General features: G+C 39.7%; 1 protein-coding gene across 5 annotated transcripts in view; it reads left to right on the top strand.

The window, feature by feature from the left end:
- The window catches only part of OSBPL6 (oxysterol binding protein like 6), a 164719-nt gene extending 149386 nt beyond the window's left edge, over window positions 1-15333 (top strand). For all 5 annotated transcript variants that reach the window (XM_081142663.1, XM_081142661.1, XM_081142664.1 and 2 more), the window contains 10 exons: window positions 37-124; window positions 592-845; window positions 1607-1744; window positions 2103-2166; window positions 3799-3877; window positions 5266-5410; window positions 7316-7460; window positions 8649-8775; window positions 10451-10573; window positions 11602-15333. In XM_081142663.1, the coding sequence (XP_080998789.1) occupies window positions 37-124; window positions 592-845; window positions 1607-1744; window positions 2103-2166; window positions 3799-3877; window positions 5266-5410; window positions 7316-7460; window positions 8649-8775; window positions 10451-10573; window positions 11602-11710 (1272 nt within the window). In that variant the 3' untranslated portion in view covers window positions 11711-15333. The remainder of the gene's footprint in view (window positions 1-36; window positions 125-591; window positions 846-1606; window positions 1745-2102; window positions 2167-3798; window positions 3878-5265; window positions 5411-7315; window positions 7461-8648; window positions 8776-10450; window positions 10574-11601) is intronic.
- Window positions 15334-16676: the final 1343 nt, after the last annotated feature.

Below are 16676 nucleotides of genomic sequence, written 5' to 3'. Positions count from 1 at the left end.
GAATTCTGATCCTTTCTGTGTACTTTTCTTCCTTAGGCTTCAGATGATGAGTCTTACATCAGCGATGTGAGTGATAATATATCTGAAGACAACACCAGTGTTGCGGACAACATTTCTCGGCAAAGTATGCATCCTTTGAGTTGCCAGGTGGCTATGTCTGCATGCCAATTACAGTGCTGGTGTTTCAATGAACAATCATGACCTCCCACACTAATTATTCCTTTTACAGCTGAATGTTCTGTAGATTTTATACTTATATAATCTGCTGAGGTAAATGGTTCAAAAGATCTGTTAGATAAATGGTTGTGAAAAGGTTTTATTTCCTGCTTAAGCCAAAATTTTGAGTCCATACTTAATTTTTAAAATTTGACTTTTTTCTTGGATATTTTAGTATATTTAACACCCTATTTGAAAACCTTTACACTAATATTTTGTGCATTTATTAGCAACCTTGAATTGACATAATTCCATTCATTCTTGAGGGAGTGTCATAATCGGAATTATTTGAAAGGGTTATTTCCCTCCTGGGTTTTAGAAATCAGAAAAGCAAAGTGTCTTTCATTCTGATTCTCATCTTTCACCTGCTTTCAGTCTTGAATGGGGAGCTTACAGGAGGGGCCTTCCGAAATGGGCGTCGAACGTGCCTGCCAGCTCCCTGTCCTGACACCAGTAACATTAACCTGTGGAATATCTTGAGGAACAACATTGGCAAAGACCTGTCTAAGGTGTCTATGCCTGTGGAGCTAAACGAGCCTCTCAACACTCTGCAGCACCTGTGCGAGGAAATGGAATACAGCGAGCTTCTGGACAAGGCTTCAGAAACCGACGACCCCTATGAGCGCATGGTAAGGAACAAGAGAGCGGCGCTCCACTGGCTTTCTCAGCCCTGGGCCTGGGCTAAGGCATAATTCATTATGATGGCACACTTGGTTTTTGCATAACCTTGTCACTTGCATGGGTAAGAGAGGAATTGGTCCATTTGCATAAATTCTGCTAGAAGATACACACTTTGTGACTTATGCTTGGTTGAGAGTGTTTCTGAATTCGGATGTAAAGGTATCACTCTTCATGCAGGTGGAAGGCATGCCTAGCCTTGCTTTATTAACTTTTCCTGAATGCCAAGAAAGCCCATTTGTTTGGGAACTTAGGCCTGAGAACAAGACTTAGGTCCTGTTTGTGCTTTGCCCTGGCCTCTACTCCACATGACTGTTGAAAACTTGACTTGCCCTCAGAAAAGGAGCGACAGCTACAACCCTTGTGCACATGGTACATGGTGCGAAGACTGTGCAAACTGCATAACCTATAAACTGGGCTTCAGAAACTTTGAACTTGTGATACTCAGGAAATTGGGTGGAGAGATGAATGAAAAATATATGGCCTCAATTGCCTGCTGCTTCCCATGAGAGGAGATTAACCTCATTTTCACTTACCTTTTTCCCCCATGAGTGTGTGAAGAGTCTGCGCAAATAATAGAAAATGCAAATGCCATCCAGCCAGCACCCACTGACCAGGGTTGGGGGTGTGTGTAAAATCTAGAAGTACAGGGACAAACAGGCCTGGAAGTAGTCTCTCCTATATTATTTTCCTTTCTTAAATGTTTTAACAGGTTCTTATTGCTGCATTTGCAGTTTCAGGATATTGCTCCACCTATTTCAGAGCAGGAAGTAAGCCATTCAACCCTGTCCTTGGGGAGACTTATGAATGCATTAGAGAGGACAAGGGATTCCGCTTTTTCTCAGAGCAGGTAAGTCCCACTGCACTCAGGGACGTTTCTGTGTAGGTAGCTAGGCAGTCTGATGATGAAAATATTTTGTGAACCTTTGTTTGGGGTGAGTTATACCAGTTAACAGACAACTCACTTAGTTTATCTATATAATTGCCCCCTGTAAATATATATATATGTTCTCTGTGTTTAAACAGGAAGTCTTAAAAGTTAAAGATTCAGTAATTTACTTGTACATTTTGAGAATAACTCACTAACAGAGATGGATGAGCTGAGTAGTTTTTATTTGGCAGTAGCCAGTATATGTTGTAGAAAAGTTATTGTTTATTGAAGTTTTAACACTGATCTCATTGCTTTCTGTTTTGTTTTTAATTACCAGGTTAGCCATCATCCACCCATTTCTGCCTGTCACTGTGAATCCAAGAATTTTGTGTTTTGGCAAGGTTTGTTTTTCAATTACAACTTAAAAATCAAATTGAGTATCCTTTAAAACAATTTCTAGTTTCCAAAATTAGAGCTCAGTTTACATTTCTACCTTTGGAACTTGGAGAATGTTTCTAATTGGTGCAGAGTTCCATTTGAGAAATTAGATTTTCTGGTTTAAATACTAAACCATGTATGTTATCTAGGAGATGAGATTGTTTAGGAAGCAAGCCCTGTGGAACAGCAAAGCCCCAAGCTGACTGTGCCAGCTCAGGGCTATCATTTTACCTCATTGTGTCACATTGTCTGTATCTATAACATGGAGATTTCATCTGCTGTCTTCTTGCTTCCTGAGGGTGTGCAAATATATCTTGATCCTGAAGGAAGGCTCTATGGCACATCACCAGTGGTAACAGTCTATTAAATATATAAATATTGCAGTGATTTCTGGTTAAGTCATTGAAGGGTTTGAATTGAAGTCTGTTTAAATCAGTGCCTATTGTTCAGTCAGAATGTCACAAACTTGCCTAAAATAAAGTGTTTCAAAATCCCTTTAGAAGGAATATATAATATTAAGTATAAACAGTTCCTTTACGTTTGGAAGGGTGCTTCATTTGCTTCTCATATACACTTGTCTCAGCCTGAAAACACACAGAATGATAGAGCACTGTAACTGCACTTTATTGCAAATAAGAAAATATATAATTTCTTGGTCATAACAAAGAGTCAGAAATTTGGTGGAGGCAGCACTAAGCCCCACTATTTCATCAAAATGGGACCAAGTGGTTATTATGGATGCACAGGTAAACCTGAGTTTCCACAGTCAAACAAAGTTATCACCTGAGATAAAGTGCTGGGCCCTGGGTGGTACCTTAATCAGTGTAGGAACATATTCATTAAGTTAATCTCGCTTTCTCATAATCTTACCTATCTGTATTTAGGGGTTTTATTTTTGTACTTTTCTCCCAAATCATGTAACTCTTCAAATAAATGTATATGTAAATCCATACTGCAATTAATTTTGCTATAACCTCATTTATATATATGTGTGTGTGTGTATGTGTGTGTGTGTGTGTGTATATATATATATATATATATAAACTATTTCCACTATCTAGTTAAAACTTATAACAACTTTTATCTAGACATTAAAGTGTAGTAAAATATACAGGGGTGGGCAAAAGTAGGTTAAATTACCAGCCATCATTACCTAAAAGATAAATCATAAGTAGATTCAAAAATAATAATAAGAAAAATAATACAAAAAATGATAGAATTAATAAATAATAATACAAAAATAAACTCATTTCCTCACAACTGTAAACCTACTTTTGCCCACCCCTGTATGTGTATGTGTAGACTGACACATTCACACACATATTATTCCAGGCTTTCCCCAGTTTTATTAGTTGAAAACAAATATGAAACATGTATTATGGAGAAATATAGATAGTAAATTTTTTTGGTTTACAGTTCATCTTTTCACTTTGGGCCATCCTCCGTCACTTGTCATGTTAAATCAGCAATATAGAATCAATTGTAATTACAGAAGTTCTTTGTAAAATGTAGAGTGTAATACAAAAGTTAGTTTTTATGGAATAAATCGTTAGACCTGGAGTATATATTTCTTGTCCTCTGCCTGTGTCATTTAGATATCAGATGGAAAAACAAGTTCTGGGGGAAGTCGATGGAAATCCTGCCTGTGGGAACACTGAATGTCATGCTTCCAAAGTAGGTTTCTCCTTTTGTCCTTTTGGTCACTTCACTGCTTTTCAAAATCAGAAATGGGTATTTGAAACCCTAGAAGGTACCAAGGGTCTATTTTCCTGTATGGCCAAAACATCTGTTAACTTGACCAAAGTTTTGAGAATGTTCTCCCACAAAAGCAAGTGAGAACTTTAGCATATGCATTAAGCTTCCCACTTATCTCTCCGCATCCCCCATTCACCCGTCAGCACCAGGCGCCCACCTGTCCCCGTCGCCGTGTTAGTTTGAATTTTATAGAAAGAGCCTCTTTTTGACCAATTCTTTTTCCGTACAATTTATGGTTTCACTTTGAGTCAGTCTTCGATCCAGGGACTATTTTCAATTTCTAAGTTATTTTATTAAGGAAGAGTGATAGAACCCTTTTATGGCTGATTTCTAAAGAATAGAACCTTTAAATCTTTTCAAATTAAGTGAAGTTTTCATTGAAGCCAAAGGCTTCATTAGTTTTGTTTCTACAAACTCATGAGAAAGAAAGAATTTCCCCAGTGGTATATAGCTCCTGCATCATACCAATTCATAATTTTTAGAAGCATTTTTTATTTTGAAGTTAACATTTTATTTGAAAATATGCATAGCATGCAAATGTGATCTGAAGCTATGCCACCTCATTCCTTGGCAGAAAATCTGCATCCTTACTCCCTGGAGTTTGCATTACATATGTGCCGTCTTAGTTACGCACATAAGCCTTTTCCCAAAGAATCATTTGCAGCTTTGGTGTTAACTCAGAAAAGGAAACAGTGTCCTCAGAGTAATCTTTCTTAAATGCATGCCCTGTCTGCCCCTCTGTTTGCTGGAACCCCTCAGTGGCCCGTCGCCTGCAGGGTAAATCCAGACTCATTGCCATGTCTGGGGGCTTCCTTGCTCTGCCCCCCACACCCGCTCACCTGTTGCACAGCACTCCCCGGTCCGCGGGTGCGCGGCGCTCTCGGCTTCTGATGCTTTTCCCCAGACTCCTCTAGCAAGTCTTTCTTGACACTCACCCCACATTGCAGGCAGATCTAAGGACTAAGGACTCCCCCTGTGTTCTCACGTTGCTTCCTCATCGTATCTCCTTGTAAGTATTTGTTGACATGTCCATCTGTCCCTATCATACTGTTGGCCCCAGGAGAGCAAGAAACAGGCCCTATTCAACTTTGTAGTTTTAGCTCCTGGCCCATGAAAAGCACTGACTTGTTCCTTAAATGAGTGAATCATGTCATAAATGTCCTTGAACACATAGGAACTTTCAACAAAGAAATGAGAAGAAAATGAGGGAAAAGGAAGCTTTGGCCAAAGAATAGTCTCATTAGTAGAAACAGTAATATACATGTGTGACTTTCATTGTCTTAAATCAATGTTGTATTCTTTACTAGGTATGGAGATTGCTACGTGTGGAATAAAGTCACCACGTGCATACACAACATTCTCAGTGGCAGGAGATGGATAGAGCATTATGGAGAAGTAACCATTAGAAATACCAAAAGCAGTGTTTGCATTTGCAAACTCACATTTGTCAAGGTAAATAATATCTTACAACAGTAAAAAATAATAGTAACACAACTTGCTTCCTCTAAGGAAGAAATAAAACAATTACCTTAAACAGCCTTAAATAGTCTCTCTTGTATCATTGACGCATAAGAGCATTGCAGGCAGGAAAGCAAACCAGCTGATGGCGTTACTCAAGGCATGCAGGCTTCTGAGTGTGTGGCGGTTCGAAATAGCACCATCTCAAAACAGAAAAAAAGAATCCTTCTCAAAGGATTTCCTTTTTAGCAGCCCGTCATTCATTAAGTAAAATTTCAGAAAACACTTCCTCCCTGTACCAAGTCTTCTAGTTTCTATTTCTGTTTTTGCCTATAGCAAGTCTTCTGGTTTCTATTCCTATTTCAATTCTTGCCTGATTATAGCATATTCAAGTCATCTATTTTCGGGACCTAGTTATAATGCAGTTGTCTGTTTCTGAGGATGCATATAGGTGGCAGCTTCCAGTTACTATAAGCTTACCCAACTCTGCCACTGTTATAATCCACATAAATTCAAGAAAATCATTACTTTTATTAACAAGAAAAGATGTCTGGGATAGAAGTGCCTACAGAACACCATTTTCCCTAGTCTCTGCTCGCAAGTGGAACACAGGGTGCCCACCGTGTTTGTTTAGGGTGCTGCAGAATTCATGGTCCAGAAACTCCACCCACCCTCTTATCTCTTCTAGTCCTGATCTCATTCTAATACCATAGAAACAGGTAACATAATTGGAGCCTTAATACTCAAAATTTTCTCTTCCAGTCATGTTTGTTGTAATTGAATATATTTATTTTAGTTCAAAATGGTTTTCTTTTCTTTTTTAAATAGATCCATTAGGTGGTTCAGAACTGAAGAGCCAGGATCGCTCTTTGCTCTGACTGAGTGATGACAGTAAATGTATACATTTAGTTTGGTAGGCTGTGGGAAACTTTGATTTAGGTCTGCCCCTGATACATGCAGAACTCATGGCAAGAGTCCAAATGGAAGTCCCTCTGCCATCTGTGTAAATATTTGAAATATGTAAATCAAGCCTACAACCTGTCAGATAAAATATGTTCTGTATTTTTACCCTGACAAATATATACCTTTTATAACAAAGCTGGCAAGGCCAGGTTGGACACTTTGGAGCTCGAGCTATACGGGAGGGCCAGTCCTGGCCCAGGCCTCCCCCACCTACTTGCCACTTGCAGCTCTGCCCCACACTGCAGGGGCCTCACATGCATGTAGGAGATGCAGCCCCACATCCAAGCTCTCTCCCCACCCCCTCAAACAGCCAGCTCAGGCCTAAAGAGTCACACACTGGTGGGTCGTCTGCCTTTCTGTGGATGACTCCAAAGCAAAGGCTTGTGAAGACTGTGGATAAGCTTAGAGTAGTGTGGACAGGAAACTATAGGGCCCTGCATACTTGAGTCCTGATCTAAGTGGAGCCATGGAATCTGGATGGGCAAATTCCCACAGACTTCGCACCCTTTAGGGAGGAGCATGGCTGGAAGAAGCCAGAACAGGATCCTCATGATAAAATTTAGCCATGTACAGAGACTGCAAAAAATATTTCACAAAACTACTTCCATAGCATTGCCAACTGAAAATCATTCAAATCCATGAGCAAAAGGAAAATTCAAGACAGGAGGATCTGAGGAAGAAATTATTAATGTTAATATTCAGTTGAGATAGAAACTGGGCCTTTTCTGTATCATATGACCATGCAATTTCATGTAGTAGAGAGCATCCCTTTCTTTAAAGTTAAGAAAGCCACCCTTCCATACAAAACATCCTGAGATAGAATTCTAGAAATGATTTGAATGAGAAACTTCAAGGTTAAAATCTTCCATATGGGAATTACAGGGATTGGTTTTATTAAGGGAATCCAGTGTTTTCATTGGGGTTTGGTTTTTCCAGGTGAATTATTGGAATTCCAATGTGAATGAAGTCCAGGGGGTTGTGATGGATCAGGAGGGGAAGGTGGTGCACCGGCTGTTTGGGAAATGGCATGAAGGGCTCTACTGTGGCGTGGCCCCTTCTGCAAAGTGCATCTGGAGACCAGGTGAGACCTGCAGAAGTGTCCTGCCTCAGGAGGCCACCCTGAGTGAAGTGACAGAGGGAGGGAATGTGAGATCATCCCATGTAGTCCACCTTGTATTTTCTTTAATAATGAGGTTAAAAACCTAGATGCTAAGGCAATTGTAGTTATATTTGTACTTAATATGTAAATTATATGAGTCCCAATGTTTGTTAATGAGTTATAAAATTTAGGCCAAATCTGACAAGTGGGCTCCATGTAAAATCACTCTAAATGCCTGCATTTTAATGCCTACATTTTAAGCTAGGTATATTTATTATAGAGCTTAGTTAATTGAAATACACAAACTCGAATCCTTACTCATGTTATCTATTCTGTTTTAATAAAACAAAGGAAAGCCTATAAACATCTATAATCCACAAATTTAATAACTTACTAGAATAAGTGGTCCTTTTTACTTGAGCAACAAAAAGCTGCAGTATGTTGACATTTAATAAAACACATCAAGGGAGCTCTTTTGATACACTAGCATATAACTGAATATCAAGTATAAATGGAACAAGTCTCCATGTGACATTTATGTTCATTGGAATGTTGTCAGTTAAGCCCTCACTTTAAAATTAGTTGTTAGTTTCTTAAGCAACCCCAGCGTGTATGTAAATTTCCTGCTAGTGGAGTGGTTAGTTCATTCTGCAGTTATTTATTGAGAACTGACTGTGCATCAGGCTTTGCTCTGAGAGCTTGGAATCCATCAAAGAGCAAAGCATATAAAGATTCTGTCTTTGAGTTTAGTTAAAAGGGGTCAATAAATATTAATTTCGATCTGCATCTTTCTCTTTTCTAAAAGGATGTAAAGTGCTCCTGGTGAAACCTTAATGTTCATAGCTAATCATCCTGGCATTTAGTTACCTAACTGAATATTTGAGAGAAAAATTATGGTGTAGTTTAGCCAGTGAAGACTACTATATGTTTAATTTTAAAGGCTGGATTTTATTAAATATATGCATCTATCAGTTCTGATCATCAACATAAAATTTCCCATCCAGCAAAATAAACCAATTTAAGTCACTTGGAAAAAAAGTATCATCTAATGTTTATGACGACAAATTTGCTAGTAGTCTGGGTATTAAACACCAGGGTTAAGTCAAGTCAGCTTCTGCAAGTGTCTTAAACCTCTTTGCCTCTCATGATGGTTTGTTGGCCTCATTCCAGGTTCCTTGCCAACCAACTATGAGCTCTACTATGGCTTCACAAGGTTTGCTATTGAGCTCAATGAGTTAGATCCTGTCCTAAAAGATCTCCTCCCACCAACAGATGCCCGGTTCCGGCCAGATCAAAGGTGAGCATAGCAGTGGTATTTAAAATGGACACTAGAGCCCAAACAGTATGGTAAATTGGTTGAGGTGTGGACCCATGCACCAGAAGGTCACCAGTTTGATTCCTGGTCAGGGCATGTGCCCAGGTTTGGGGCTTGATCCCCAGCAAGAGGCAGCCGATCCATGTTGATGTTTCTCTCTCTCTCTCCCCATCCCTTCCTCCCTCTCTAAATCAATAAAAACACATTTTAAAAATAAATAAATAAAATGGACACCAGATTATAGCACATCACTACATGTGTCATCAAGACTTACTTTCACCACAGTCATTTATTTATTTATTGAATCATTCACTCACTCCCTTATTTACTCAGAAATAGTGGCGTTTTCTACCCTGGGTAAAACAGCGTTCATAGGATGATCAGAACAGAAGATTAGCTCAACAAAGTTTCCCACAGAAGATAACACAGATGATTTTTAACAAAGAGTTTCCCCTCTCACCCCCAAAGTTACCAAAAGTCTGCAAATTCATGAGTCTTCCCTCCACTAAATACATAATCACTCCGCGCCCAGCGTTTGTACCTTTTTACTTCTATTACTCTGGAGCGTAGAGTATCTTTTAAACTGGGGAATGAGATACTGAGTTACAGGGACACCTAGAAATGCTTTTAGTCAAAGTCTGGGGTTCACCCAACGTGCTTTGGATCCCACAGGGTTTGAGATGTACCTAAAGTACAGTACCTTTAATTCCTCCTGATTTGTAATTTTTATTATTCTTACATAGTGCTGTACTCGGGGTGCCCATTCCTACAGAACTGATTTTACTTTCTCCAAAGCCTTTATATGCCATACAAATTCCATCCGAGATCATTTTCTGTTTCCAGTGTATTTGTGGCTTTATCTGCCTTTTGCCAAAATGTTCCCAGTATTGAATGTTCTGCTCTTCAGCTCCCTTATATTCCCCCCTCTCTCTAGAACACGCAGTCTCACTGTTTGACCTTCACATTATCAGTAAGCCTCCTGTACAGTGTGTATAATACTGTATCTCTCTTCTTTGCTCTCATTTTGAAATTTAAATATTTGCAAATCATCATTGGGGCTGCTTTTTCTTTCTCAATTCTGTTTTCTATTTCCTTTCTGAATTTCATTTTACAATGCATTTCCTTTCTGTAGCTTTTTGTAATTTTGCCCATCTGTTACCTTTCCTTTTCTTCACCAGTTTTACTCTCTCCCATAAAACAGGAGAAAACTCCTTCCCTCTCAATCTGTTCTAAAAGTAGGTGGAGACCCGCCAGTTACTATCTGCCATTCTGTGGCCTTCGGCAAATGCTTTTTGATACTATGGAAAAGGAGCACCACCTAGGACTCCACTCTGTGCTGTTCTAACCCAGACTTTTCAGTCGCCCTGAAGATCTCAAGCTGTAGAACCCTAGACAGCACAGAAAAGTCTTCAAGGGCAAACCACCCCCCTTTCACTCCTACCGGCGTGCTGCCCCGTGCAGCAGTTCAGTCCACACACACAGAAAGTGTGCTCACTGATGGCAGGCGGGGAGTGTGCCTGGAGCAGGGCAAAGGGATGCTGTCCGCGTGTTACTGTTCACAGGAACCAGAATGTAATTTTATGCAAATGAGATTTTTTTTTTTTTTTAAATCAGAAAAGAGGATGATATATTAAAAGATTAACTGCTTTCTGCTTAGGTTTTTGGAAGAAGGAAATCTGGAAGCGGCAGCAGCAGAGAAGCAAAGGGTAGAGGAACTCCAAAGATCTCGAAGGCGGTACATGGAAGAAAACAACCTTGAACATATACCAAAATTTTTTAAGTAAGTCAATTCATTCCTCTAATAAGATCAGGTTGTCGAATGGTTGCCGCAAGCAATGAGGAACTCCATCTAAAAAGAAAATGAGGGATAGTTTAGTGTCCCGGGAAGGGAAAGGTGGAAAAATTAAACCGATTTCAGTAAGTGGTTTTGGCAGTGAAAACACTGAATCAGATTTTGCACTTGTGAAAAGCTTTTGTAAGCATAAAAGTAATTTTTTCTCGACAGCTCTTTTCTTTTCATGAGCAGCAAAAGGGAGTGAGGGTCTTGCCCAGAGGGCTCTCTGTCCTTCAGCTCCACCCTTTGAAATGGTGGAAACATGTTCCCACTCCCTCGCTCAGAGGCGAGATGGGAGCCCTCTGCCCACAAGGCCATCCTGGCTGCATTAGTCTTTAATTTTATTTCTGGCACACGGGGCTTGTGTCCGCTCAGATTTGTTCCTTCTGTGACATGATCATGGGTGATTATTATAGGATTATTTGTAGGATTATGTATCCATCACACAGATTAAACTGTAGTTTCCAGGCCCATCTGTTGCCCTTGGGAGCCAGGACAGATCAGCTCAGAATAACCTCATATCCCTTATAGTGGGGGTCTCATGACTGCCCAGGGGAAGAGTGCAGCCTTGCCCTTGAGATGTCCACAAGGGCCCCGCAGAGACTCGGAGCTGCCGAGGCTGCATACTTTCCCCACGAGGGAGGCAGAGACTATCCTTGTGGGTCTGCGCCTGCAGCTCTTACAGTATTTGTAGTACATGGTTTGTTTGGGGCACTTCACTTTCTAGCTCTGCCTGGAGGGGATTGTTCCCTGTCCTCGGCCCCTCTCTTCAGGATCCTACCCACCTCCAATTTCAGATGTTTAACAACAAAAATGAGTTCATTTCTGGTCAAAAATAGCCATCATCACTAAGCAGGTAGGACACTAACTGGCTCACCAAGGACTGCTTATACGTCTTGTCTGCAGGAGAGGGTCCAACGATCAGGTCACGTTGGTGTGATTTGTTTCTAATGTTGATTTTTCTGTTTTCATAGAAAAGTGCTCGATGCCAATCAAAGAGAAGCCTGGGTTTCCAACGACACCTACTGGGAGCTGCGAAAGGACCCCGGGTTTAGCAAAGTAGACAGCCCTGTTCTTTGGTAACCTGGGAGTGTGGAGCCAGCCGGCACAGCACGCTCTGGATGAGTTACTAACTATGCACAACCCTGTTTCTTAGAGCTCCGCGTGGTTTCTGGTTGACTGGCCGCCGGCCGTTTGCTTTTCTATTCATCGTTATGATGGGCTTTCAGAAGTGCATTAGACGAGGCCCCTAGCCACTTTGGGATCCTTTCTGTTTTGCTGCAACCATGTTCCTTAAAAAAAAGAAAAGCATCCATACCCTCCTTGGAAAGAAGAATTAAAGGAGCAGAATGTAAAATCCAGAGTCTGACAAGTTTATAGAGAAAAACGAACTGTCACTGGTGCTTCAAGCCGATCCGGAGAGTTGAAAGCGGTGTGACGTGAACCACGCGTTTGGTCCTGTTCCCTGGCAGCGCCGTCCCCTCGTCGTCGGAGCTCCGGGAGCCGGCTGGGACCTGGAGCGCGTGTTTGGTGTGTACACTCGTGCCGGCCTTGTCAGTGAAGACGTGCTGCTTCTCAGCCCCTGTCCCATCTGTACGCCATTGTTCATGCCTTAAGAAATGCAAAGATGTACAATAAATCATTTTTTTAATGTGTGCTCATAGGTTTATGTGAAGGACAGATCTTTTGAATCATGGCATGATTCACTTTCCGGGATCAGAACGATTATGAGTCTAACTTAAGTGGATTTAAAAAAGTAAACAACATGTGCTTTACTTTGGTACGTTGGTGACTGTATCGTATGTCCGAAGGGCAAGAAGGAAACGGTGTGCCAGGCAAATTTCCGTGTTCGCATTGCTCGTCCAGCCCCTGTCCTGCGTCCAGATAATAAACCATCCCTCTTCTACCTAACCTCACAGTGTGCCCTGTTATTTGGTGGTATCTGTGTTTGATTTGAACACTTGGCATCAATGTTGAAACCTTGGCATCAATGTTGAAGGAAAAAAAAGCAGGTGGGATTTCTGGGTGGGCTTAGGAGTACTGTAAACGTAACTGTTTTTGAATGAAGCACAATGTAATCCGCATTACTATCCTATGCCCAGCCCATTGGCACCAGTGGAAATCCCACTGGGAACAGAAGCAAGAACGCTAGTAGCTTATTTGCATTGTTTAAATGAGTTCTATGCAATATCATATTTTACATTTTCATCAAGTGACTCTGTATGATACATGACCATATATTAAGCATTTTCCTTGCGGTTGGCAGAGATACAAAACTTAAGCTAAGGAGTTTATACATTCCAGCAAAAAGAAGGGGCAGAAATGTGTTTTGCATACTTCAGGATTTTTTTCCTCCAATATAACAGAGGCTTTTGTAGGAAACTTGCATCAGTAATTCTGAGTTTCTGCACGCAGATGACTATATAAATGCTTGTATGTTTTTAAAAAATCTCTCAAGAGATTAATTATAAAATGACATATATTTTATTCTTAGTTAGGATTTTATTCTAGGTTCTTAACCATGAGACTTTAAGTGTTATTTTAAACTCTGATAACAAGGTTGCTGACATTTTACATTTTGTTAGGAGGTATTGATTTTAGTGTTATTTCTCAGCAAAGCTTTCCTAATAACGGCTAATCCACTATCAAATCTAAACTGCTTATGAGAGCATAAGGCAAACTCTGAAGTTTCTACCAGGTGGAGCAAAATCTCAGTTATCCTAAAACATCCCTCCTTTGACCTGGGGCCCTATGTGTTGTGTGCAGTATGCATTGGTTTAGAATGAAACTCCATTTTCAGGTAAATTCCGTTGCCAGATCTAAGTGTTCCATTTAAGCAACACCTTCCCTAGGTTTCTCAATGCCTTTCAAGTCTCACTTTAATCTATAGGTGGCTTGCCCCGTGGTAGTAAAATTTTCCCCTTGTTATCTACTTTTCTGCTCATTCATCTTGACTCCACTTTATCTGCATCTTGAGATACATGCCTATAACTTTAATTGGAATTCTATTAACTTCCTCATAAAAGTCTGTTCTCTACCAACTGGTAAAGCTTTAAATACCATCTAGAGTGGTTCTGGTCTGTAGTTACTAGCACTTCCCTGAACAGTCTAAAGATACAGTGTTCCAAGTAGATAAGTCGTAAGGTGAGGCATCAGTTACCAATGGATCTGGTATCAGTCAGGCAGCTGGGAGAGGACCCAGGACCCATCAGGGAAGCAACTGCCATTTGGGTTGTAATTGAGGAAGCGAATAACTAGTAGAGAGGACCTTTACTAGATGAGTTCAAGCCACAAATCAGATGAGTGAATGTTGGTTAGAGCTAACCTGAAACTCTAATTAGGATTTTAAGATGAGAATGAAAGAATGCCAAATGAATTAAAATCACATTTTATAATATCCCAGATTTAGAATCTCTTGAAATTCACACTTCTTGATTAGATTTCCAATTCAAGTGATCAATTAAATTTTAGAGAATACTCCTCTAATGCCAGATTCACAAATCTCCCCCTCAAATATTCATAATGTAATGGTTTTCATCTCCCATTTTATTTTATTTCTGATTGGTAGGGTGGTTATAGAATTGTGAGACTTACTCTATTGGGAATTTTTCATCTGCAAAATTTTGGGGCTTTTGAGACTAAACAGCAAAAGGATAGAATAAATATTAGATCACTCTTCATAAAACCTGATCTAATTTTACATGTCTTCATTTCAGGGGTACTTTTCTTACTTGTTTCTCCCTAAAACAATTTAGGATAGAAGAGGAGTTGATATAGCTTATCCCTGCCCCATGATTTGTTCAGAAGCTCCTTCATCTCTGAGCTGGTCATAAGGAAAGCAGTAAGAAGGGACGTTGGTCCTGTGGATGTGGCATACACCGGCATAGATAGGCACTAATTATTTAGCTTCTGTATGCTGCCACCAGGGTACAATTTACCCTCAGATTTTGCTGTTCTTTCATTGTTTTTTTAAGTCGTTATTTTTATGGGTTACTTTAAAATACCCCATACTTTCCAGGCAACTGTAAAAATAAACCTCATTTGAGATACCTTTTAATATTACATATCAATTATATGTAACAGATAATATCCATTATATGTGACAAAAAAACTACCAAATGTATTTTCTGGGTAAGATAAACCGAGGGATTTTTCAATACGAGAGATGCCAAGTTGTCAATTTTCCAAACCGTTGCTCTTCATAATCCTGGCCCATGCCTTTCAGCGACTCCACTCATCCGTCATTAGATCCTGCCCTAAGGAGCACTGGGGGGCAGGCTTAAAGAGGAAACTGATAAAACTTTTTTTGCTTAGTTCTGGTTACAGCTATGGCTGGAGAAGTGTTTATAATCATAATCTAATGTACATTTTCGTTATTACCCTGTGGATTTTAATTATCCATCTTGTCTAATCTTGTCCTCTGTCATCCTAGACAATGAAGTGTTAGTGGGAGCAGAGCTCCTTACACACCAGAGGGTGTAAAAATGTTTGCACTTGGCTCAAGTTGGTATATTATGAATGTGGCACAGAAAATAAAACGTTTGTGTACAAAATATTTGTTTATTTCTATGGGAGCCATTATGTTCAGGATATATAACATGTATCTAATTAAACAATTATGAATCTATTTTGTGCTCTAGAAATGTTCTTTTGGGGGAAAGATGGAAAAAATGTCATGAGCTAAGATTAAAGTGTTTTGTTTTGGATTTCTTTTGGTGTTTATTTCAGAAGGTTTCCCAGTCATTTAGAATACTGCTTATCAAACTAAAATTAGATCCTGTAAGTTTTAATTTAACTTTCTCTGTAAAATTGCTACATTTAAACTGTACATTGTATGCATCTTTCTGTTATACCTGACTTTGTTTAACTTTAATACATAATTGTAAGAACATACATTTGTGACTGAATTTTAAGGCCTTGTTGCAGCCTTTGCTGTTAGAGAAAATGGAAAATTGTTTAAGAAAGGGTTGGCTTTAATTATTCCAAAATATGATCTAAAGAAGAACGGATTCTTTAAAAATGGCTGTGATGAACCAGAACGCCCAGCATCTTAAGCAAATGAAGCCCCATGATGAAGGCAGCTTACAGGTGTCAGTCACCTGGGAGTCGAAGGCATCCTTTTGCTTTCCAAACACCTATCTGAATTGGTTGGTTTTCTCCTTTCTTCTGGTCCTAACTTAGTGAGGGGCAGGGATGCACTGTGCCAGTGAGAGTTTCTAACATATGCAGTAATTATGCACAGTTGCAGAGTGATCGATCAATATTGGAACCACTGCATTTAGCCTCCTGTGGAACATTATTAAATGTTCATGGATTAAAAATCACCCCATAATTGCATATTATTAATTTCCTCAGTATCTCCAGAGGGGTAGGAAAAAACATAAAACAAGAATGTCTATTTTCTGCAAATTTATTTTCTATCATGATTTCTTTCTACATAGCATAAATTAAGGCAACTGCAGAGGGGAATATTGAGTTTTCAAAAAACACATAATCTTATTTGAGTTGCACCTGTTCCTTTTTACTTTTAGTTAATAGGGTAAGTGACAATTTAATACTGTTAAAGAGAGAATAATACTAAAACTGCCTTTATCTTAGGCACCAGCTCCCCTCAACTTTCCTCATTCATTTCTTTCTTTGGAGAATGTAGTTGCTAGAAACATTTTAAGTCATTTCAAGCTTATTTGAAAAGCTTTCTTGAGGTGTAAGTGACATACAGTAAGCTTTACATATCTGAACTGTACAACCTGGTAGTTTGACCTAAGTACACACTCTTGACACTGTCACCACAGTCACAATAGTGAACTATGCATCACCACCAAATAATCTGCCCCTTGGGAATCCCTCCTGCACCCCTCCAACCTCCACCCCGAGGCAATCATTGATCTGCTTTTTTCACCTATTAAAATTTGCATTTAAAAAAAAATACCACAAACAGGGTTTTTCTCGAAGGTTGTGTGCATGTAGGCAGATGAATGCCTCGAAACAACCTGGCCACTACCCCAGTACCCACCAGCAAATAGGAACACGTTACTAGAGAGAGAGAATG

Source organism: Miniopterus schreibersii (assembly GCF_964146895.1).
Source record: "Miniopterus schreibersii genome assembly, chromosome: 7".
Taxonomy (NCBI): Eukaryota; Metazoa; Chordata; class Mammalia; order Chiroptera; family Miniopteridae; genus Miniopterus; species Miniopterus schreibersii.
The sequence above is the reverse complement of the archived record's forward strand: the minus strand, read 5'-3'. Positions and strand labels throughout refer to the sequence as shown.